The following is a 23,746-nucleotide window of genomic DNA, read 5'->3' on the forward strand; positions in this document are numbered from 1 at the left end:
CTGTCTGTCTGTACCAGAAAGGCTGTTGGCCCTCTGTGATGTCATTGGATTGGCTGTTGCTATGTGAAGGGTTGGCTGTTGCTCTCTTTGATGTCACTGGGGGGGAAGGTAACATGTGTATGAGGGGAAGGGGGAAAGGTATAAGGGGAGAGAAGGAAAGAAAGAGAAAGAAGGGATGAAAGCAGAGGGGGAGCGGCCCCCCTGCCCCCGCCAACCAGGCAATGCTAGGTTTATACACTAGTCCACAATACAAATGAAACAAGAATCTCACATTGTGCACAAAATGTACGCTATGAACTGTCATCTAAGCATTCCTGATTTTTTAAAAAAGCAACAACAGTAGCTCGGTTGTTGTGAGTTTTCCCGGCTGTACAACAACAGTAGCACTGCTGATTGGTGACTCCCATGTCAGTGAGCTGGTGAGTTGGCTCTGGTTTTATTTCAATGTTTAAAGCAGTGGTTCTCAACCTGGGTTCCCCAGATGTTTTTGGCCTTCAACTCCCAGAAATCCTAACAGCTGGTAAACTGGCTGGGATTTCTAGGATTTGTAGGCCAAAAACACGTGGGAACCCCAGGTTGAGAGCCACTGGTTTAAAGGGCACCAGAACTGATTTGTAAAATAGATTCAGTACCTTGGATAGCACCTTCAGACTTTCAAGTAGATCCATGAAAGCCACCAGCTACCAGTTTTCTTTTAAAGAGGACTGACTACAGAGTGACTGTTCTAAGGATCTCAACATGGATAACTGCTTATTAATAGAACTCTAAAAGCAAACATTTTGTATGGGGGAATCTAACAATGTTTCTTCCTCAGAACAGGTTGAGTATCCCTTATCCAAAATGCTTGAGAACAGAAGTGTTTTTTTATTATCTTGGAATACTCGTGATTACATATTGTAAAACTTGGACTCAAGTCTAAACCTAAAATTCATTAATGTTCCATATAGCCCTTATACACATAGTGGTCTTCTCTCTAGGTCTCCAGTGTGGCTTCTGGCAAAAGTTGACCACAAACTGGGAGTAGCGGTATACAAGTCTAATAAATAAATACATAAATAAAATAAATAAACTTCACTGGAGATTCCTAGAAATAGCATTTTAATCAAATCCATAAATAATCATATGTGCAAAAGTCAGACTCACAAATGAGGCTTTAGTATATAGTTTTATGTAGTTTATAGTGTATTCTCATTTTTGTATTTTTGCTTTATACCTTTGTTTCTTCTCTATATTGTTTGTCAAAATGAATAAACAAATCATTAAATAAATGTAAAATCAGGAGGCATCTCCAATTATGGATAGTTACGTAGTTAGTTCTAGGCTGCACTAATAGTAGTAGTATTGTGTCTTGAGTAAGAGAAGTAATAGTATCATTTTACTCTGTTTCGGTCAGACCTCAATACTGTGCTCAGTTCAGGGCACCACAATTCAAGAAGGATATTGACAAGCTGGAACATTTCCAGAAAAGGGTGACCAAATGGTCAAAGTTTGTAAGCCAAGCCCTAAGAGGAGCCATTTAGGGAGTTGGGTATTCTAAAATGAAGAAGAAAAGGCTAGAAGGTGACATGACGGCTATGTTTAAACATTTCAAAAGATGTCATATTGAAGAGGGAGGAAGCTTATTTTCTCCTGCTCCAAATACTAGGACATGGAACAATGAACTGAAATTACAGACAATGATATTACACTTAAATATTAGGAAGAACTTCTTAATGGTGAGTACAGCTCAATAGTGGTGAGCACAACTCTCTGCCTTGGAGTGTGGTGGCATCTCCTTCTCTGGAGGTTTTTAAGCACAAGCTGGATCTGTTGTCAAAGGCTTTCATTGCCGGAATCACTGGGTTGTTGTGCATTTTCCGAGCTGTGTGGCCATGTTCCAGAAGCATGCTCTTCTGACGTTTTGCCCACATCTATGGCGGGCATTCTCAGAGGTTGTGAGAAGGTCTTCCTTAGATGTAGATGAAACATCAGTAGAGAAAACTTCTGGAACATGGTCATACAGCTCGGAAAATGCACAACAACTCACAAGCTGGAAGGCCATTTGTCAAAAGTGTTTTGATAGTGTATTCCTGCATGGCAGAGGGGTGGATTTGATGGTCACTGGAGTCTCTTCCATCTCTAGGATTCTATTTGATCACATTAATTAGACATTTACTGTAGAAAAGACTATTTTGTCTGAGTATCCACCAGCCCTTGCTATTGCAAGGTTATAATAACCTTCAAGCACAGAGTCTGGCAAAAAGTCAGCCAGACAGAAATCTGTCTCAAGCACATAATGTATGATGGTGACCGTGTGTTGCATGATCAAATACTTTGAATTTTGCTTTGAGATTGCATAAAACTTCTGATTAGTTGCAAACCTGGGCATTTTGTGATAACACCCTGTTAGTAAACTTGTTTAATTTCCAATATTTGAAATGTTCTTCTTGTTAATTTAAATCAGTCATAATGAAACACTTAATTATTTCAGTATTTTGTAGAATTGTGAATGCAGTTACAGAATGAAATCTTAGGGTTAAGAGAACTGTTCTAAGAATAAAAACAGCCAGATACGGCAGGTGTGGTGGAAATGAAAACATATTATCTGATCCAAAGACAAGTGTGTTGGCATGTAGTGAAGGTATGCCAAAACCCACTTTTTCCATACTTCATAATGTGAGGACTCTCTTCATCCTAAGTTGCTCAAACACACAAGGTAAAGAATGTGCCTTCAGAACTGTGACCTTAATAGTATTTTACTTGCTTTTCTTACATTTCATAAAGGACACAAGAAAGAAGTCACCTATGATATCCCAGTGTTTTTGATGCCGGATTATCTGAAAGTTTTGCCCTGGGCAAAGACACCTACGTCTTGCTCCCACAGACCTGGAACACACACTGGGCTTGTTCCAGCAAATAGGGCATTTTGTCCAAAGGAAAGGGCTTCATAGACGTTTCAAAATCTAATATCGTTTGGGTAAAGTAAGCTGAATTCCCCAACTGGCGTTATCAAAAAGGAAGGCCTGCAGTCAGGATTGACCCCATTTTTAATGTAAAAAGAACCCAGATGCTGCTTTCAAGCTGTCTGCAACAAATGTGATATTGTATGAAGCTCTCTCGGTTATTGTGTGATGAATAAGGGAAGCGGGTGAGATAAAAAAAGCAATGAAGTTAATTGCAGTGCCTCACATAGTCACATTTCATTTCTATGTGCTTCTGCGAAAGCAAAAGGAGAATATATATTTTAAGAAAAATATTTTACAGCAAAGACTTCCTGCCACTGTATCACTGTGATATTTTTTTCTTTCAAGTCAGTGATTGTTAGCAGTTTGCCCACTTAGCAAACGTAAAGCAGGCCATGGAAGAGCAGTCTTCCATGGGCATTGGGTATCCAGCTGTGCTTCAAACATGACCTGAATTCAACCTTCAAGGGATTCAGGCTCCCTGACCCATTAGTCTCTCCGCTAAGACTGCCAATTGTTATGCCTTAAATGAGAGTGTCTTCTCTCACGGAATGGCATGTCTGCTGAACCAGGCACAGCTTAGAGGAGTCTTCCAAAGGTGCTCTGAACACTATTTGCATAAAAGATCCTATGAACAGGTCTATTAACCCTTCTTCTTACATTCTGGGGGAAATGTAAAATGAAGGGTTAATAAATGTCACCATCAGATTCTGAATGAACCATTCCTTTCCTTAAAAGATTTAAAAATCACATTAATCTATAGATATAAAATTATTTTTTCAACAAAGATACTATTTGATACACAAAGAAATGTCAAAAACAATTTATAAAGACTTGCAAGATTTCTCACATTTTCTAAAATCAGATAGGCCTCTGCTAATACTAATAATATATTTGCATGATCTGGAATAATTAAGGCCAGTGTGACAGCTTTTTTTTTCCAGGTCAGGAGCACCTTGAGAAACTGCAAGAATTGGCCATCTGCAAGGATGTTGCCCAGGGAATGCCCGGATGTTTGATGTTTTTTACTATCCTTGTGAGAGGCTTCTCTCATGCCCAGATAGAGCTGACAGAGGGAGCTCATCCGCACTCGTCCTGGTTTCAGACCGGCAACCTTCAGGTCAGTAACCCAACCTTTGAGTCAGCAGTCCTGCCAGCACAGGGGTTTAATCCAATGAACCACTGGGGGCTTTGGATCTAACAGCTGATACTAGAACACAAGGAGAACTTTGCTGAATCTAACCAAAGACTCAGGTCCCACTGGCAATGCCATTACAATGCTGACTGAATAGCATTATATGCTCATATAATTCATTACAATGCATTAAATTACATTATATGCGTCTACACTAACCATAGAATTCAGTTTAATCTGCATTCTAATGGCAGTGTAGATGGGGCCCTAATCAAATCTAGCATTTTCTCCTCACAATGGACCAGATATCTAGCAGAGGAAGGTGTGCATTAGAGGACCCCTCCACACTGCCTTCAATAGTGGAGGGGACATATGCACTATTTGCCTGGTTGTGTATGTGTGTGTGTGTCAGGAGTGACTTGAGAAACTGCAAGTCGCTTCTGGTGTGAGAGGATTGGTCGTCTGCAAGGATGTTACCCAAGGGATGCCTTGATGTTTTTGCCATCCTTGTGGGAGGCTTCTCTCATTTCCCCGTGTGGAGCTGGAGCTGATAGAGGGAGCTCATCCGCGCTCTCCCCGGGTTGGATTTGAATCAGCAACCTTCAGGTCAGCAACCCAGCCTTCAAATCATTAGTCCTGCCAGCACAAGGGTTTAACCCACTGCACCACCAGGGGCTCCATCTTTGCCAGGTGACCAGAATTGTGTCTACCAATTCTGCCTGCCAACAAACTGTAGAATGAGAACATTCCATTTAAAGTTAGCGGATTGAATTAAATTGTACTTCTTAAGCCTTGGGCAAAAAAAATGACATCTTTCTATTTCCTGCCATTCATCTCTTTGATCTGAGAGGTCACCTCTGCGAGCTCACTGTCTGACAGCCTTTTCAGAAAATGCCAGCCAAATTTTCCCAAGGAAATTCTTCTGTCTTCCAGTTGGCACATTTTCCCAGCACTGAAGTCATAACACATTACTGCTGACAAAATACAGTTCTTTCCCCCAACTAGAGTCAGCCGTGGTGATCTCTGTGCTGCCTGAGATGTGATTGTACAGTATATACACAATTTATAGGATGCTCATAAAACTGAATGCCCTTGTTGCAATAACATGAGCTTATGTGTGAATCTAAGACTGCATGCAGAAAATATTTTTGTATGCTGTGTTGCCCTAGTTATAAAGTGAAGGTGCCGTGGTTGCCTGAGTTTCAGGACTATTTTTCTCTGGTACTATCCATCCCATTAATTCATCATTCACACTTAGGTGAAGTCCAAGACCTTTATTCTAAAAAGGGAACACTAAATATTATTTTGACATCTGAGACTGAAAATCCAACTACTTGGGATAAAAACAAATTCCCAACCCATGGAGAGGCACTATTAAATCCCTGATAATAAAATAGAAAGAATATGGTTCGGCCACAACACCGCCTAGAGAAGCTAATCTACTAAAATTGATTGAACAGAAAAAGAGACAGGGTTGTTGTGTGTTTTCCGGTTTGTATGGCTTCAGAGGTTCTCCCACCCTGGACCTTCCACAGATATATAAACCTTCCTTGCTTCGTATTTTCCAATATATCTCACAACCTCTGAGGATGCCTGCCATAGATGTGGGCGAAACGTCAGGAGAGAATGCTTCTGGAACTTGGCCATACAGTCCGGAAAACATAAAACAACCCTGTGATTCCGGCCATTAAAGCCTTAGACAACACAGAAAAAGAGGCATCAGTGAAAGAAGGAACCAAAAGGCAAATGGTAACTCTGAACGAACCAGAGAAGTCCACATCTGAGATGGGTGAAACTGCTTTTGAGACAACTATCATGCAGATGCTCTGCAGAGGTTGCTTTTTTGGAAGAGTGACAAAAAGCCATTGTTGAAAAAAATCATTATCAAAGGTCATTTGGAGTTTATTTTAAAATGTAGGAAACAGAGAACATGTGAACAACAATTTTCTGGTTTGATGAAACTAAAAGTGAAGTTTTTGGCCTTTCTGAAAAATGCATCTTACAGTGCAAAGTCAACATTGCTATTACCCTGAAAACATCATCCCTATGCAAAAACATGGCAGTGACAGCATGACATTGTGGAGATTCTTTTCCTCGGGGAAACTGTCTGGATAAAAGTAAAGATGAATGAAGCCAAGTAAAGAGCAGTTCTATAGGAAATCCTGTTTTAGCCTAGAAGAATGGTACAGAATGGAACTTGCAGGAAGTTCATCTTCCTGCAAGACAATGACCCTAGACACTTGGTTAAAGTAACAATTTAGTGGTTAAAAACAAGAACTTGTATGTCTTCGAATCTGTAGAAATATATGAAACTGGGTATTTCTAAAAGCCCCATAAAATTGGCAGAAATGAAGGACTTTTATAAAGAACTAGCTGTGCCCGGCCATGCATTGCTGTGGCGAAGTCTGGTGGTATGGGAAATAAAGTATTGAGGAATTGGTGGTAGTTAAGGTAAAGGGTAAAGGTTTTCCCCTGACATTAAGTCCAGTTGTGTCTAACTCTGGGGGTTGGTGCTCATCTCAATTTCTAAGCCGAAGAGCCGGCGTTGTCCGTAGACACCTCCAAGGTCATGTGGCCATTGGCATGACTGCATGGAGCGCCGTTACCTTCCCGCCGGAGCGGTACCTATTGATCTACTCACATTGGCATGTTTTCGAACTGCTAGGTTGGCAGGAGCTGGGGCTAACAGCCGGTGCTCACTCCGCTCCCAGGATTTGAACCTGGGACCTTTTGGTTCGCAAGTTCAGCAGCTCAGCGGTTTAACACACTGTGCCATCGGGGCCCCTTTTACACTGCCATATAATCCAGTTCAAATCAGATAATCTGTATTTTATAGGCAGTGTGGAAGAGGCCTAAGTGAGGCCTAACTCTGCCTGTCCCCTGGGCTGAGTGGGTTGCTAGGAGACCAAGTGGGCGGAGCTTAGCCTTCTAACAGGCAGCAATTGGATAAAAACAATTATTCCTCTCCCTCTAATTAGGACTTTATTTTTCTTTTCTTTTTGTTGTATGAATGTAGAGGCATGGATGAGGGGTTGTGCTGCCAAGTTTAGTGTTTTTGGGATGTGTAGTTTTGTTGTTTTGTCCTAGGCCAAAATTTCATTACTCTTTTATATATATAGATAATGGACAAAAAAGAACCAGAATCCAGATGTGCAGAGGTGACAGGTGAGACCCAAGAAAACTCACAGCTGTAATTGCTGCCAAAGGTGCTTCTATCACCGGTGTGGGCAAACTTCATCCCTCCAGGGGTTTTGGACTTCAATTTCCACCATTCTTAACAGCCTCCTGGCTGTTAGGAATGGTGGGAGTTGAAATCCAAAACCCCTGGAGGGATGAGGTTTGACCATGCCTGTTCTATCATGTATTGACTCTAGGTGGTGTACGGAATTATGAAATAAACAATATATATAACGTGTTGTCAAAAGCTTTCATGGCCAGAATTATTGGGTTGCTATGAGTTTTCCGGGCTGTATGGCCATGTTCTAGAAGCATTCTCTCCTGATGTTTCACAACAATTACACTTGCCTCAGAAACAGACAAGAGTTCTTTCTTCCACCCTGGACATTCCAGAGATATATAAACAACACTTGCCTAGTTTCCAATATACCTCAAAATCTCTGAGGATGCCTGCCATAGGTGTAGGCGAAACATCAGGAGAGAATGCTTCTGGAATATGGCCATACTCACAGCAACTCAATATATATAATCTTTATGGTGTTAAATATCTTATATCTTTATGGTATTATGTATCTTATATCTATAAAGTGGCAACAATGTCAGTTCTAGTACAACAAATATAGAAAAATCAAATGTGTATGTGTGTGTGTGTGTGGGGGGGGTAAACATTACTTTTGCAAAACATTTAAAATATGCTTTAAAATGTATAGTCAGCTGCATCACATCATGCTCAAGGCACAAACAACACACTCCAATTCAGTTGTGGTGTAGTAGTCATGTGCTGGATGAGATGATGCTGTTCACAGTTTTACGCTGCCATCCCAGCAGATCTGAATGTGTTTTAATTTGTCCACTAAGCAGAAAACTAGAAGCAAAGTGGCAAATAAGCAAAGGTCAGGCAAGGATCCCTTGGTTTTTTTCATGCTATATATCTGCCTGCCTGCATAGCAACAGCTTTCCGTTTCGCTTCAGTGCAAACAGCACAGGACAATTGCCATAGCGGTTAACAAGGGCTGCAGTCCTCTTCCAGCCACTCTTTTCTCTTATTATATGCGATGAAAGGGTTTTCAGGAAGGCAGCTGCATCTGTCTGTGGCAGCAAAAACCACAAAAAATCTTAACAGAACGTGGAGTAAGCTTTCACAGACTGCAGCCCAGTTGATCAGGTACACTGGAAGAAGAGGTTTCAGTCCCAAAAGCTTGACAGGAAATGCACGTATTAGTCTTTAAGGTGCCACAAAATTCTTTGCTGACAGACTCATGAATCAAATTGAGTAAAACAATCAAAGAGGCAGTGCAACTAGAGCCTTGGTTGGGCAAACGTATTTTTTAAAATAATTGTTTTAAGCAGTTTTGCAATTGCAGGTATAGTTAATTTTAAAAAATAGAAAGAAAAAATAAAATAAAATAAGGGCTGTCTTGGGAGCAGCACGGGTGGGAAGTGAGAAAGGAAGAGAATCCTATCCCCCCCTTTTTTCATGTCAGGAGCAACTGGAGTTGCTTCTGAAGTGAGAGAATTGGCTGTCTGCAAGGACGTTGCCCAGGGGATACCCGGATGTTTTGATGTTTTACCATCCTTGTGGGAGGCTTCTCTCATATCACCGCATGGAGCTGGAGCTGATAGAGGGAGCTCATCCGCGCTCTCCCTGGGTGGGATTCGAACCTGGCAGCTTTCAGGTCAGCAACCCAACCTTCAAGTCACGAGGCTTTTATCCCCTAGGCCAACGGAGGCTCCTATCCTATCCCCTGACATTGCTTCAGTGCTGATATGCTGGCAGAGAAACGGAATGGCTTCATCGCACAGTGTAGTTAATGGAAGTGTTGCAGAATTGGCAGCTATTACAGATTTTGCAGGGAGCCCCCAGTGGTGCAGCAGATTAAACCGCTGAGCTACTGAACTTACTGACCAAAAAATTGGCAGTTCGAATCCGGGGAGCAGGGTGATCTCCCACTGTTAGCCCCTGCTTCTGCCAACCTAGCAGTACAAAAACATGAAAATGTGAGTAGATCAATAGGTACTGCATTAGCGGGAAGGTAACGGCACTCCATGCGGTCATGCCGGCCACATGACCTTGGAGGCGTGTATGGACAATGCCGGCTCTTCGGCTTAGAAATGGAGATGAGCATCAGCCCCCAGAGTTGGACACAACTAGACTTAATATCAATGGAAAACCTTTATCTTTACCTTTACCGATTTTGCCCACCATGGCCATCTGCTGGGGATAGTTTGTTTCTATTTTCCTGCAGGTCAGAGAGTTGGACTGGATGGCCCTTGTGGTCTCCTCCAACTCTATGATTCTATGATTCTAATTCTGGGGAGGAGGCAGATCAGCAGCAGGTTGCACAGACTACGTGACAGGGATGCACATATTGTCATGCAACAGTCCTGCTTCAATGATGGCTTGCCTCCTTCGTGTGATAAAGTCCTAAATCCCCTTAATGAAGGGGATACTGCTTGAATGGTGTTCTGACTATTTTATATCCTTCACTGCATCCTCGGAGTACATACAAGTAATGACTGAATTGCTGACAGAGTTCACAGCACATTCAGCATCTTTCGGTCAATGATGTGTACATAATTAAGTTATGCGCTAGAGACAGAAAACAGCAGTGCTGCAAATTGCTGGGCTCTGCCCAGTATGTGCATTCTAACCCTGCTCTATTTTACAAGGAAACAACCAAGATATGTGTGCCAAAATATGTAATGTGCCAATAATTTCAAAAATGAAATGCCTCTATGCTTTCACAGAGCCTTCTCAGAATAGGAAAATAACACAGAAGTTCCTTCTGCAAATCTTTCCAGATTTCTCAAATGTTCAAGGCAGGAAGACATACAGGAAAACAGCTACCATTTTGTTTTTAAACAACCAAACCTTGTGAACTTGGTGTTTAATTATCACTAAAGGTAACACAAAGCAGAGGCTATTTTGTAAGTTTCAAAAAATGTGCAGATACTCAATTTGAATCAGAATGAGTGTGACACTCATCTCAAAATGCTCAAAATATGGTTTATTAGTGAAAGAGCACTTTTAAAAAACATAATTAGAGCACAATTAAAAAAAACACATTTTCAGCATCTTGATTTGGATTTCCTATTTTGCCTGTGTAGTTCATTGGATATTCCCCAGTTTATGTTGTCTCTTCCCAATCCCTGTCTGGATCAGAACCACTACATGCAGATAGCAGAGTATTAACACACACTGGGGCACACTGCAAAGTGTCATTTTCAATGGCAGCTGAAGAGACAAAAAACATCTATGGACACCAATAAAAGTCCCTTCTCATTCTTTAGTTTCCTTTAATTCCTGAAAGGTTTGCATCTCCCCTGCTCATGTGTAGTGGTTCTGATATGTTGCAGAGTACTGCACCCTAATAGTGTGAAAAAGAAAATGATCCTAAACTGTACTCTATGCATTTAACATAATGGTGTACCCACTACCACATATAACTGAACTAAAAAAAAAGTCTGCAAAGGTGAACCATGTTTGTGCATGTGTCTACATTCCATATTTTTCTCTGTGATAATATTACATTCAGATAATAGATGTGTTTTCAACAAAGCAGCATTTTTTAACCTTCAGGCTGGGATCCATAACTGGATCTCAGCCCACTTTTAGTCCACTCATCCACTGCAGCCTTTTTGCTTGAGCTCCCTGCACCAGGCTATGCAGCCTTCTAACTAATCTGACAGTAGCGCAGACCTTCGAAGTAACACAATACAAGGACATTACCTCTTAATTTGAGAAGCCAGTGCTAATCATTTCCTTAATACCAAGATATGGGGCCAGGAATAATGAGAAACTCTGCTTTCCACTTCCAACAATTTAGTGCAAAGGATATTTGGGGAGCCATTTTTAGATATTTCCCCATCTTTGTAGAATTTCTTCATGGAATCATAGATTTGGAAAGAGACCAGTTTACTAGCTGTTAGGATTTCTTGGAGTTGAAGGCTAAAAACATCTGGGGACCCCAGGTTGAGAACCACTGAGCTAAAGCATCTCCAGCAAAGAGCTGTCCTTTTTTTTTTTTGGGAAGATGACCAAATTAGCCAATTGCTAGAAAACAGCTCTTGCTGTTAATAGGGTTCATCTAATGATTCAATTTCAACCATTAGAGCTGGCCAGTACTCTCCATAGCAGTAGAGAACATGGATGTCACCACTTCTCTGTTATTGGGGTATTTAAAAAATGCAAATCACTTCTGTTGTGAGATGTGTTACCATCCTAGGCCTCACTCATGTCCCCGCATGGGAAGCTAGAGCTGACAGACGGGAGCTCACCCCATCTCGCGAATTCGAGCCGCCAACATTTAGGTCAGTAGTTCAGCCAACACTAGGATTTAATCCATTGCACCACCGAGGCTCCTAAGAATATAATCATATCATCTCTCAGACTGACTTATATCCCAGGATCTGGTCCCAGATTATCAGATTTGAACTGGATTACGTGAGTCCTCACTGCCAGATAATCTGGGATAAGATGAAAATCTGGGATCAGACTCTGGAATATAGGTCAGTGTGCTCCAGCATTGGTATTCTCTTTACCAAGCTGAACATGCCTAGATCATTCAACCTTTACTCACATATATTGTACTCCATTAATTTTATCATTCTCACTGCCCTTTTTTTAATGTGTTTTCACTTGTATATATCCTTCTTATAAGAAAGTGTCCAGAACTTAACACAGTACCCTAGATGAGGCTGATTGGTGCAGAATAAAGTAGGAATATTACTTCATTTAATTTGAAATCTATGCTTCCATTAATGCAGATTAAAATAGCATTTGCCTGTTCTGTTGCAGCATCAAACTTCTGGCTGATGTTCAATCACAACATTAATCCCAAGGGCTGTGGTAGCACAGTGGTTAAAACTGCTAGCTGCAGGAAAAGCTGCTGACCAGAGGGTTAGCAGTTTGAAGCCTCGAATCAGGGTGAGATCCTGACTGTCAGCCCTAGCTTCTGCCAACCTAGCAGTTCGAAAGCATGCAATGCAAGTAGATCAATAGGTATTGACTTGATGGGAAGGTAAAAGGACGCCCCATGCAGACATGCCAGTAAAAAGATCGGAGATGTCAGCAGGCTCCCTCGGCATAGAAAATGAAACAAGAGCAACTCCCAATGGCCGGAAGTTGAGCAGTGCCTCCAGACACCGGAGATGAAAAGGGGAAGGCTTTTACCTTATCTGTATATTGTATGTTGTTTGTTTTGTAAAAAGGCATAGAATGTTTGCCTATATGTATAATGTAATCCACTCTGAGTCCCTCTGGGGAGATAAAGCGGAATATAAATAAAGATTATTAATATTATTATTATTGTTATTACAGTATTACTACTACTACTACTACTACTACTACTACTACTATTACTACTACCCCTGAGCCATGTATCCCGTCTCCTCTGCTCCTGTAAGTGTGCATTTGGTTTTTGTGGCCGGTATGTAGAATTCCCAGTCTTCTCTTCGCCAAATTGAACATTTACAACTCTCTCAACATTTCCTTGTATATTTTGTCCTGCATTCCGCTTATCATCCTTGTTGTCCTTGTCTGAACCTTCATCATTAATGCATAATGCCTCCACAATTATCCGTTATTTCCACACCAGATTAAGATCTTTTTTTTAAAAAAAAATCACATATGCATGCCGGAATGCTTAGCTTATTGCAATTAATTTGGCTGCACTACCTGAATGTTTACTACGTTGCTTTTTATATTTCTGCTAACATAGATACATCTTGTTAACAAGCTAGGGAGGCTTTATAACAGGAAAAGCAATGTATGTTTTAGATATGCTTAAGATTAAAAAAAAACCAACTTCAATATAATTAATTACATGTGACAGGCACGAATCCATAAATCAGGGATGGACAAAGCATAGCTCTGTGACCATATGTGATTTCTTAAGACTTTCTTGTGACCCTTGGCCCACTAACCCTCCCAGTCTATCTCTCCTCTGAACTACAGGAATGAACTATGTTCTTAGAATAAAATTGCCTTTTAAATGGGTCACAGGACCCACAGTGCACAACAAATATGGGGAAAGAAAATTACAATAGTTAAAGAGGAAGAAAGGAGAACAAGAAATGGGAAGGAATGAGAAAATAGAGAACAGACAGAATGGCCAGTTGGGTGGACAGAAGAGAGGTTAAATGTTACTGTTACCCTAATAATAATAATAATAATAATAATAATAATAATAATAATAATAATAATAATAACAACAACAACAACAATAATTAGAGTTGGAAGAGACCCCTTGGGCCATCTAGTCCAAACCCCTTCTGCCTTCATGCAGCAAAAGTGCAATCAAAGCACCCCTGACAGATGGCCACCCAGCCTCAATACAAGCTTGCAGACCCAGAGGTGCCTGGGTTATTTGAAAAAGACATGGTTTGCTTTGGAATGTTATGTCATATCAGTTGGTAATTTGTAACTCTATTTCTTGGGGGGGGGGGGGGGGGCGACACTCTTTCATGTTGTTTTTTATGAATGCTCCCATTAGAAAATGCATAAGGATGTGGGTGAACTGCAATCCCCAAAACTGTGGGCCAGTCACCCCAAACCCTTCCAGTATTTATTGTTGGCCATATTGGGTCTATGTGCCAAGTTTGGTCCAGATCCGACATCGGCTGGGTTCAGTGTTCTCTTGATGCGGGCAAATTACAATTCTCATATGCCAAGGACAATCACCCCCAAACCAGGCTTGTATGCACAGTTGGCCATGTCGGGTCTGTGTGCCAAGTTTGGTTCAAGTTGGGTTCAGTACACTCATAGGAATGAACTATAACTCCCAGATTTCCAGGGCAATCACCCCCAAACGCCTGTCAGCATTCACAGTTGGCCATGTTGTGTCTGTGTGCCAAGTTTGGTCCAGATCTATCATTGGCTGCATGCAATTCCTGTTTGTTGGGTGCCATAGAAAAGAGTAGGAAAGGGTTAAGGGAGAGGCAGTGGGCAGGGCATGCAAAGTCCCCACCACTGGAGAGAGAAAGGAACACTGCAATGTCTGTTGTGGAGGAAAAACAGAAAATCTAGGAGAAAATTGTCCCCGTATGAAAGCCTTTACTTGGGTGGTGGGCAGTATGGTGTTTGAGGAAGACACTGTCAGTGTTTGGATTACATGTTTGTGGTGCTCGCTATAACCTGCAGTGTCATTGGAAGGAAGTGCTTTCGGTGGCTCCTCTGCACTGTGGGTTATAGCTGTTTATGGAGATGGGAGCCTGTCTGTGTCAGTGGACACCTCCGCCACATACAAACATACACATTTTCACTTTTATTACATGTATAGATTTTCTTGTTTTGAATAGCCCTTCCATTTTTCTCTATAGCTAGTTTCTAGTTTTCTACTCAGTCCTCCATTGCTATTTGTAATATAAAAAGTATATATATCTAACAAATATATTCAGTCAGCCATGACTTATTTTAAGCATTGCTTGACACAAGACCACCAGCTCTGCATATCAGTCCTTCCCATCAAAGAGGGCACATTTTCAGAGGGAATAATGTTAATGAATTCTCTTATCCAAAGCAGTGGAATACACTTTAGAAAATGGATTCCCTCCTGCTGACACTAATGTTATAACAGTGATAGAGGAAAATCAGATATTCAATAAGTCAATAAGAGCAGGCTCTCCGTAACTGCTTTTTCTGCTTCATACTCTGGCAACAACATTTCAGCCCATGGATTTAAAAGCAGCTCAGCCATTCTTTCCCAGCTTGGAGCACTCTTTTTCCGCCAGAGTGAAATTCAGGGCATGGCATTAGCTTAAAGGGAATAAGCATCAACAGGATAAACTCTGCTCGTCTTTGCTTAGGTGAAACTCCCTTTGAATCCGATGGAAGTTTGATCCATGTAACTGAGAACAGGCTTTAATGCTAAAGGTACAGGGCTGCTGCAATGCCATGCAAATTCAGAGTGCAGCTGTGTGCAAAGAATTAAGGATTTTCTGGCTTAACGATTAACTGCTTTATCCGTCTTAAAACTTATTATGACATCATCTTTTGAAGCTCTCATTGATTAACTCACTGATTCCTTCAGCATAAAGCACTTTGGCCAAGGCTTTTGTGGGCTGTGAAATTAAGTGAATGGTTTCACAAACAACCTATTAGAAAGAAGAAACTGAGCAAATCAACCACACAAAACGTAAGAATCTGAAATTGGGATCAGAAGCACTTGATTCAGAGATGGGAAGCTGCAGTGGGTTGTGTATGGCTGCTGAAAATGAGCAGCTATTTAATGGGTGCTGAGACACAGGTGTAACACCGTGGCAGTGGAAATGACACAGCAAAACCAAACATTTGCTTCATTTGCTTTAGCGTAATTGCATGAAATGGGTCAACAGCCTAATAATAAGCTATCCTTGAATACTTTTTTTGATGGGGTGCAGAGTGAACAGCATGAGTTCATGAACTCGAGCATCAAAACAGAAAGTAGTAACAGAAGGTGCTTCTGGAAAGAGAGTTATAATTATAACACGCGATGGATGGCTCTATTTGGAAATATGACCCATATTGCTGACACAAAAAATATACAGTACCTCTGTGTTCTCCCATGACTTTGAAAACTGTTTCAGGATTGCACTGGTGTCCCGTAAGTCCCATTGAGTTTATTGGGGACCAAAGATTGTGTAGCAGTTTGAATGTTGGACCAGGACACTGGAATACCAGAGTTTGAATCCCTGTTCGGCCATGAAAAACTGCTGGATGTCCTTGGACAAGTCACACTATCTCAGCTTGAAGAAGGCAAAGGCGAACCTCATCTGAGTAAATATTGCCCAGAAACCCCTATAATTGGGTTGTCAAAAGCCAGAATGGACTTAAAGACAATAACAATCTTGAAACCCTAATATCCACATGCAAGAGTCTACACCACAGATGTAGTTATGAATATGTTCCTATATTTCTATTGGTGCAGCCTAGAAAAGCCAATGTGATTCTAGGCTGCATTAACAGAAGCATAGTGTCTAGATCAGTGGTGCTCAACCTGGGGTCCTCAGATGTTTTTGGCCTACAACTCCCAGAAATCCCAGCCAGTTTACCAGCTGTTAAGATTTCTGGCAGTTGAAGGCCAAAAACATCTGGGGACTCCAGGTTGAGAACCATTGGTCTAGATTGAGGGAAGTCAAAGTCCCACTCTTTTCTGCTTTGGTCAGATCTCACATTGATAACTGTTTCCCAATTCTGGGCACCACAATTCAGGAAGGATATTGACTAGTTGAAATGCATCTAGAGGAAGGTAACCAAAATGATTAAAAGTTTGCTAAACAAGCCCTACAAGGAATGGTTGAGGGAGCTAGGTAATGTTTAGCTTGAAGAAAAGAAGGATGGGACAAGACATGGCAGCCATGTGAAAGTATTTGAAAGGATGTCACATTGAGAAGGTGTCAACCTGTTTTCTACTGTTCTGGAGCCTAGGGCATGGAGCAATGGATTCAAATTGCAGGAAAAAGGATTCCACCTAGGAAGAACATCCTGATAGTAAGAACTATTCAGTGGTGGGATATGCTGACCTAGAGTGTAGTGGAGTCTTTTTCTCTGGAGGCTCTTGAACAGAGCCTGAATGGCCATTTGATGGGATGCTTTGTCTGTGTGTTCCTGTACGGCAGTGGGTTGGACTGGATCGCCCTTAAGGTCTCTTTAAATTCTGATTCTATATTGTCCTGGTCCTAATTCTGCAACCTACCTTAACAGCTTGCAGCAAATTCCTTCCAAAATCTACCTCAGTAGCCAACAGCAGCACTGGGCAACAAAGTTCTGTCCTACATAGTGAGGCAGGTTATCCAAGCTAATTCCCAACAGCTACCTATTGTGTCATACAAAGGACTTCATCCCATGGTGCCTCTCCAAATGTATCTATACACTTAAAACATGGAGCCCCATGGAGCGCGACAGACTGCAAGATCGTTCTGTGTCCGTGTGTAGAAATGTGTGTAAAGAAGTCTAGGAAGTGACTCCAGATGGTTCCCTGAGCCTAGAGATGAGTTAAAATGGTGAAATTTAGCTGTGATGGGAATTGTTTTCTTTTTTATGTTCCTTCGGTTTTGTAATGTTTTCCTGTGGGCGGTCCTTAAATCCACCTCAAAGATACAGTTATTTCCATTGTACTAAGGACAGCAGACAGGTAAATATTTTTTTATTATTATTAATGAGCATTTGCAATGCTGAAGTATTGCTACTTTGCTGTAGTGTATAGGAATTGAGAAATTATCTTTTTTTTAAAAAGCGAGAGAGAAACTTTGAGGAGCTTGCACTCTCCTGTGTGATGGCAAAGCAAACAGATGATTTCCGTAGAAATGGGAGAACGAAAACACGTGTGATGGATAAGTAAGTTTTCCGGATTCTTTAGAAACAAAGCGACATGAAACACCGTGCTAAGAAGACAATTTCCATAGTTATGACAGGGATCCTCCCTCTGACTGTTGTACTGCAGCTCTGTTATTTGGTGCAACTACTGCCTGTTAAAGTAGGTTTGAGAGGACATTTGCAATTCTGGCAATAGTACCGTGCTCATAAACATGAATACGAAACAGTTACAAATGTGTAAATTTAGCTTATACATCCAGAACTGCTCAATAGGATGCCAGTTCTCACCAATCAAAGCTGCCAGATTTAATACTGGGCAAGGCTTTGGCATATTAAATAATTATGATGGAGGATTTTGTTTCCACTGTACTGTAAATGGAAAACAGAATCTGCACATGCCAAAATTTCTGTGTTTTACTTTTGTTGAAGCCATTCAGCCATGTTACACTTCACTGACAGAATGTTTATCTGGTCCTTGTCCTCTTCTCACAACTACATTTAGCATTGTGCCAGTGAGAACCAGACAGAAGAGACAAATGGCACCATCAGCCTATGATCAGAATTTGGCCTTTTTTATATTCAGAATTGATTGACATTGACCAGATTATGTGCTGATGGTTCTTATTTTTACTCCATTCCCCTCTCTTCCCCCCCCCCCCTCTTCCTTACTCCACCCCCTTCCCCATACATACACACACACACATATATATCAAAAAGCTAGATTTTAATAGCATATTTTAATATTTATAGCTCCTTGGGCTTTATTTGCTATGATTGCCCCTGCATTCCCTTTTTAAAAAAGGAAGGATTTTTTAAAGTTACTAACCAGTAAACACTAGTGAGGGCTGCCACATACTGGCAATACCATTAGAAAAAGTGAAGCAGCTGTCTCAGACAGAGGATTTAGAAAATCTTAATATCATCATCATCACTATTTTATTTCTATCCTGCTGTATCTTGCCTAAAAAGAGACCCAAAGCAGCTAACAATAAAGGAGACACAACACAATAAATAGTGTATTATTTAATTTATCATATTATTGGTAGGATGGGAAAAAGTACTTGTGGAATTATCTTCTATCTTGTGTCTAAAGAATTTGGCCAGCTTTGGATGCTATGCTCATTGAGTAATAGACTTGCATTGGAGGGCAGGCACAATTTTTTCATTGCTTCAAAATATTACGTGACAAAATATTACGTGACAATTAATGGTGTTATCTACAATTATTTAATATTAATGTGTTTGTGATTTCAGATTTTTAAATCAAGGAAATGGCAGACAATATTATTATTTTTATTGAGTAATATTTTTAATTTGTCAGTCATTATTTTGGGGAGCTGGGCTAAAACACTCTTACATCTTACCTTAATTTATTATATGATGTGGATGGATTTTAAAAACCCATTAAAAACAAGGGTTCTCCAAAGAGGAGCAGAGTCCTGTGATGTTCTCATCTTCTAAAATAATAATGGGAAATCTCTTCTGTAAGAACGATATTTTACATTTTGATTTCTATGAGCAATACGGGAGGTGGAGAAGAGGATAATAATGCTTTTTTATTTTTTTATTTTTTAGTGGGGAACAAATACTTTTCTGCATTATCTATTGAGGGAAAAGATCAAATAATATATTAACAACAGTGGAAAAAGCAAATAATGTTTCAAATCAAAATTCCTGCCCAAAATAATCCCAAATCATGATGTGATGTAGGCTGCTGGAATTCTGCCCACTATCTGGTGGCCATCTGGTATTTCTTTTGCCTGTTTATTTTTTTCTCATACATGTGTGTGTGTGTGTGTGTGTGTGTGTGTGTGTGATAGATAGATGATATCGTTGAGGGAGAATACATCCAGTTTTCAAATATGCAGCAAATAGATTATTATGAACATAGAAGCAGGAATTGTGGTTTGAACCAACACAAAGAACAGCCTCTTCACAATGAAAGATACTGACTTCCCATTATCCCTTTAACATAAAATCAACGCATTCCCTCACCTGTTGTCGCACTGGACACTGTTGGCCACTGCTGCTCAGGTCCTGGTCCTACACGTAAGGCTCCTGCCTCATCCATGTGCACAGCACTAAACAATTTTACAAAGAGATTAGGTTATGCAAGTCTCACAAAACAGGACATTTACTCTTCATATGATGTCTGTTGTCCTTTTGGCCATATATTGCCATGGCGCAGAAAGGTATAGCTGCTCACACAAATTTTCTGTGACGTAAAAATATTGTTGAACCCTCTCCTGTTTCAATTTGCAAATTCTGCAACGCTGGACCTTTGTTACATGGCTGGATTCCACATCTACGTTCAGTGACATCATGTTGCACAAGTGTTGCCTGTACAGAATGGTTTGTTTCCATTAATGAGATGTGGCGTGTCTAACATGGCTGGGAAGTCACTAACTCCCAGCAGTGTTTATGCCTTACTGTTTAAGTAAATAATGAAACACTGTCCTGTCAGTTTCAAGAATCCTCCAGCCTGCTAACATTAACCAAACTTATACAGGAAACAGTCTGGTGTAATTACAGTACCCAACAGTGATTGCACCTTGTGCCTTTGGCAAGCCAAAAGGGAGAGCATCAGGAGGAAGAGCATCAGGAATCATTCTACAGAATCTTTTTCTCATGCATCCTGTGGGGAATATTCTGCTGTGAATGACTCTGGCAGACTGAGTTGTCACAAATTATTATGCTATGAATTCAAACAACAATAAAAAAAGAGATGGGTGCAATGAAAATAAATAAGCCACAGGTTCTTATACTTATTACCCCCCACCCCCACCTGCTGACATTACATGCTGACATTGCATGCATACCCACTTGATGTAATTATCTCATGGTATATGCATAAAAATGATTGTTTATTTAGTGTGTCTATTTTTGTTTGCACACTAAACAATATAGAAAGGAGATCTATTGGTCACCAGTAGTTGGGAGCAAGTGGTGATGAAATGATGACTTTCATTGGTGATTAAGAAGCACCAAGTAATATTACAACAGTTGACAAGAGCACTTCAATGAATGAGTTTGACACTGCTTTCATGAAATGAGAAATAAATAAGAATTGAATGTCTGAAAATTTTCTCCTCTGACCCCCAACATGCTTTTAGAAACTATTACATGTCTACTGAGGGTCATACTCACACTTTGAGAACCACTGAAATAAATAAAGGCATGTGCTTTGTGTAGTGTAGAGAAATCTAGGATCCAGAATCAAAGGGTCAGCTGCTCTCTAGCATTGCTAGCAAAATTTTGTCAGTTCTATGCCAATGTTATTTAAATAGAAATTAATATCTAGGTCCAATCATTCGCCTTTGTTAATTGCATATTGTAAAATATCCCAAAGGAAGTACCAAATAATTGTGTGTGCACATGTATGTGTGTGTATCCATACAATACCTTTCTAGCTGCCTTCTAGAGATGGCCCTATAATTTCTACTTGTAGACTGTCACATGGAACAAAATGCTGGATTTATATATGACAGATCAGGAGGATTTCTGTTCTTGATTAGGCATGAAACTCATTCTGGACGTTTTCCCACCAGCATTATGGTACAGAGGCTGCCAATTGTCCAAGTTGTTCCTGCAGAATTCTGGGAAATGTTATCTTCGTGACCGCGTCATCCCCTATGAACCCACCCGATTGCTGAGATCTTCTGGGGAGGCCCTCCTCTCACTTCCGCCCTCCGCACAACTGTGTTTGGTGGGGACGAGAGAGAGGGCCTTCTCGGCCGTGGCCCCCCGACTCTGGAACTCCCTCCCCAGGGAAATTAGGTTGGCTCACTCTCTCCCTTCCTTCAGGAAACAACTGAAGACTTGGATGCTTTGGCAGGTCTTTGGAGATACAGTCATTAATTAATCAGCCCCAGAGGGTTTTTAATAATCTATCCTGTATTTATCACAGTCTTACAATTTATGTGTTTTAAATGTAATTTTTTATCCTGTATTGTTGTTTTAATTGATATATTATGTTACTGTTTCATCTTTCTTATATTGTGATTTGTACTATGTTGTTTATATTTTGTCCTGTGTTGTTTGGGCCTCTGCCCCATGTAAGCCGCCCCGAGTCCCCGCGGGGAGATGGTGGCGGGGTATAAATAAAGTTTTATTACTATTATTATTAAATGTAGTTCAGGGTGGACCCTTTGGAATTCTCAGCTAGAGAGGTCCTTGGCTTCCCTAAACGACATTTTCCAGAAGTCTGCAGGAGCAAATCTAACTATTGGCAGATGATAGCCTCCATTCTACAGTATAATGCTGTTGGAAAATGTCCTAAGTCTGGTTGTGGCTACTTGTATAGTTAATTTCCCTTCACCTAACCACATGGTTGTTAGAAAAATGCATAACAGATCCAATAGAAAAGACTACCATAAGAATAATAATGATAATAAATTAAAGCAAGCATATGGAGACATACATTCATGTAGAATCAATTTTTGTTATGGAAGAAGATGATGGAAATTATGTAGACAAAGAAGGCACTTTAATGGGATACAACAGTTCAATAGTTGAAGGAATTGATCATTATTAATGAATGGGGAGGAATGTAACCTGACTGCACAAAGATATTCTAATGTGATATAAAATTCTTATTAAATCAAGTCTGAGCAGACATGTCAGCTGCTATTTCCAATGAGGCTGATGCTCTCCTCTCAACTGTTTATAAGCTAGGCCACTGGGAAGTTCATAGCTCAAGCCAAAAAGACACGGTAATATTCTCATACAATTCCCATCCATGTCAGCAGAAAAAATGGGCAGGACAATCTCGTGTCAGATTATGCCCATTAGGCACAATCATGCAACTTTGAGTGACCACATTCCAGTCATATTGCTACCCTACTGCAGCAAGGAAGAAATCCATCTTGCCAAAAGAGAAGCTGTGTGAGGCTTCAAGTTTAAAAATAATCCTCTCTGAACCTGACTACACTGGATAACTGTCAACCAGTCTCCAACATCTTTTTTGGCAATATTCTGGAGGTTCAAGGGTTTCTGGATGAAACTGGTTATTTATATGGGATGGGATGGGATGGGATGGGAGGACACCATTTTGCAGTGATTTCAGTGGTTTTTAGAGGGTTGGAGGATTTTTGTTTGACACACATAGTCAGTGCCTACAGTAGTGGTTCTCAACCTGGGGTCCCCAGATGATTTTGGCCTACAACTCCCATAAATCCCTGCCAGTTTACCGGCTGTTAGGATTTCTGGGAGTTGAAGGCCAAAAACATCTGGGGACCCCAGGTTGAGAACCACTGGCCTACAGGATCACTTTTGTCCCCCATACTATTTGGCATGTATGTGAAACATCTGGGAGATGTTATCTGGAGTTTTGAGGTTGGGCGTCACCAGTATACTGATGACACGCAATTCTATTTCTCCATTCCATCTCATTCCAAGGGAGCTATCCCTGTGTTAAAGTAGACTCTGCTGTTGGTAATGAACTAGATCAGAGCAAACAAATAGAAATAGAATCCAGCAAGACAAAGGCGCTTCTGGTCATGGAACAGGGATTCAGCCTTCACTGTCTGGGTTTTCTCCTGGACTTGACTGGAGCATGTATGTCCAGGTACCAATGGTGGCCAGGAGGGCATTTGCACAGCTATATAACTGGTGTGTCCCTTGTTTCTGTGTACCTTGAGATATCAGATCTCACTATGGTGACACATGCCTTGATTATATCCCAACTGGATTCCTGTAATACACTATATATAGTGCTACCTTTAGAAACTGCAAGAAGGGGTTTCTTACATTTTTAAAATGATGCAGTCTGGTTGCTGACTGGAGCAGGTTATGGCTGTCATATAACCCCCTTGATGAAACAGCTTAAGCAGCTGCTGATCAATGTATTGCTGAAGGTTGGTGATCAATTTCTGGGCAGAATTCAAAGCCCAGGTGCTCACTTTTAAATTCACACATAACTTGGGTTCAGATTATTTGCAAAGCCCCCTATAAACCTGCCCATGCTTTAAGATTTGCAGGGGAAACTTTCGCTCAGTCCAACCACATGAACATTTGGTGGGAACAATGGAGGTTTCCTTCTCAGGATGCTTCTATACAGTTAACTAAATTCAGATCAAGTCTGAAGCATTGCTGGCTTGGACCAGTCCCAGATTCTGCTGAGGTGCTTGCACTTCTCCATGCCCTGTGGCACCGGTGGGAACAAAATCCTTACTGTCCAGCAAAATCTGTAAAGACCTT

At 40.8% G+C, this 23,746-nt stretch overlaps 1 protein-coding gene across 14 annotated transcripts in view; it reads right to left on the reverse strand.

Moving 5' to 3' along the window:
• Window positions 1-23,746, reverse strand: part of LOC100556634 (protocadherin alpha-C2) — a 296,573-nt gene that overhangs the window by 37,682 nt on the left and 235,145 nt on the right. For all 14 annotated transcript variants that reach the window (XM_062977849.1, XM_062977851.1, XM_016993057.2 and 11 more), the window contains exon 3: window positions 19,544-19,629. In XM_062977849.1, the coding sequence (XP_062833919.1) occupies window positions 19,544-19,629 (86 nt within the window). The remainder of the gene's footprint in view (window positions 1-19,543; window positions 19,630-23,746) is intronic.

This window comes from Anolis carolinensis, chromosome 4 (genome assembly GCF_035594765.1).
Source record: "Anolis carolinensis isolate JA03-04 chromosome 4, rAnoCar3.1.pri, whole genome shotgun sequence".
In the NCBI taxonomy this organism is placed as follows: Eukaryota; Metazoa; Chordata; class Lepidosauria; order Squamata; family Dactyloidae; genus Anolis; species Anolis carolinensis.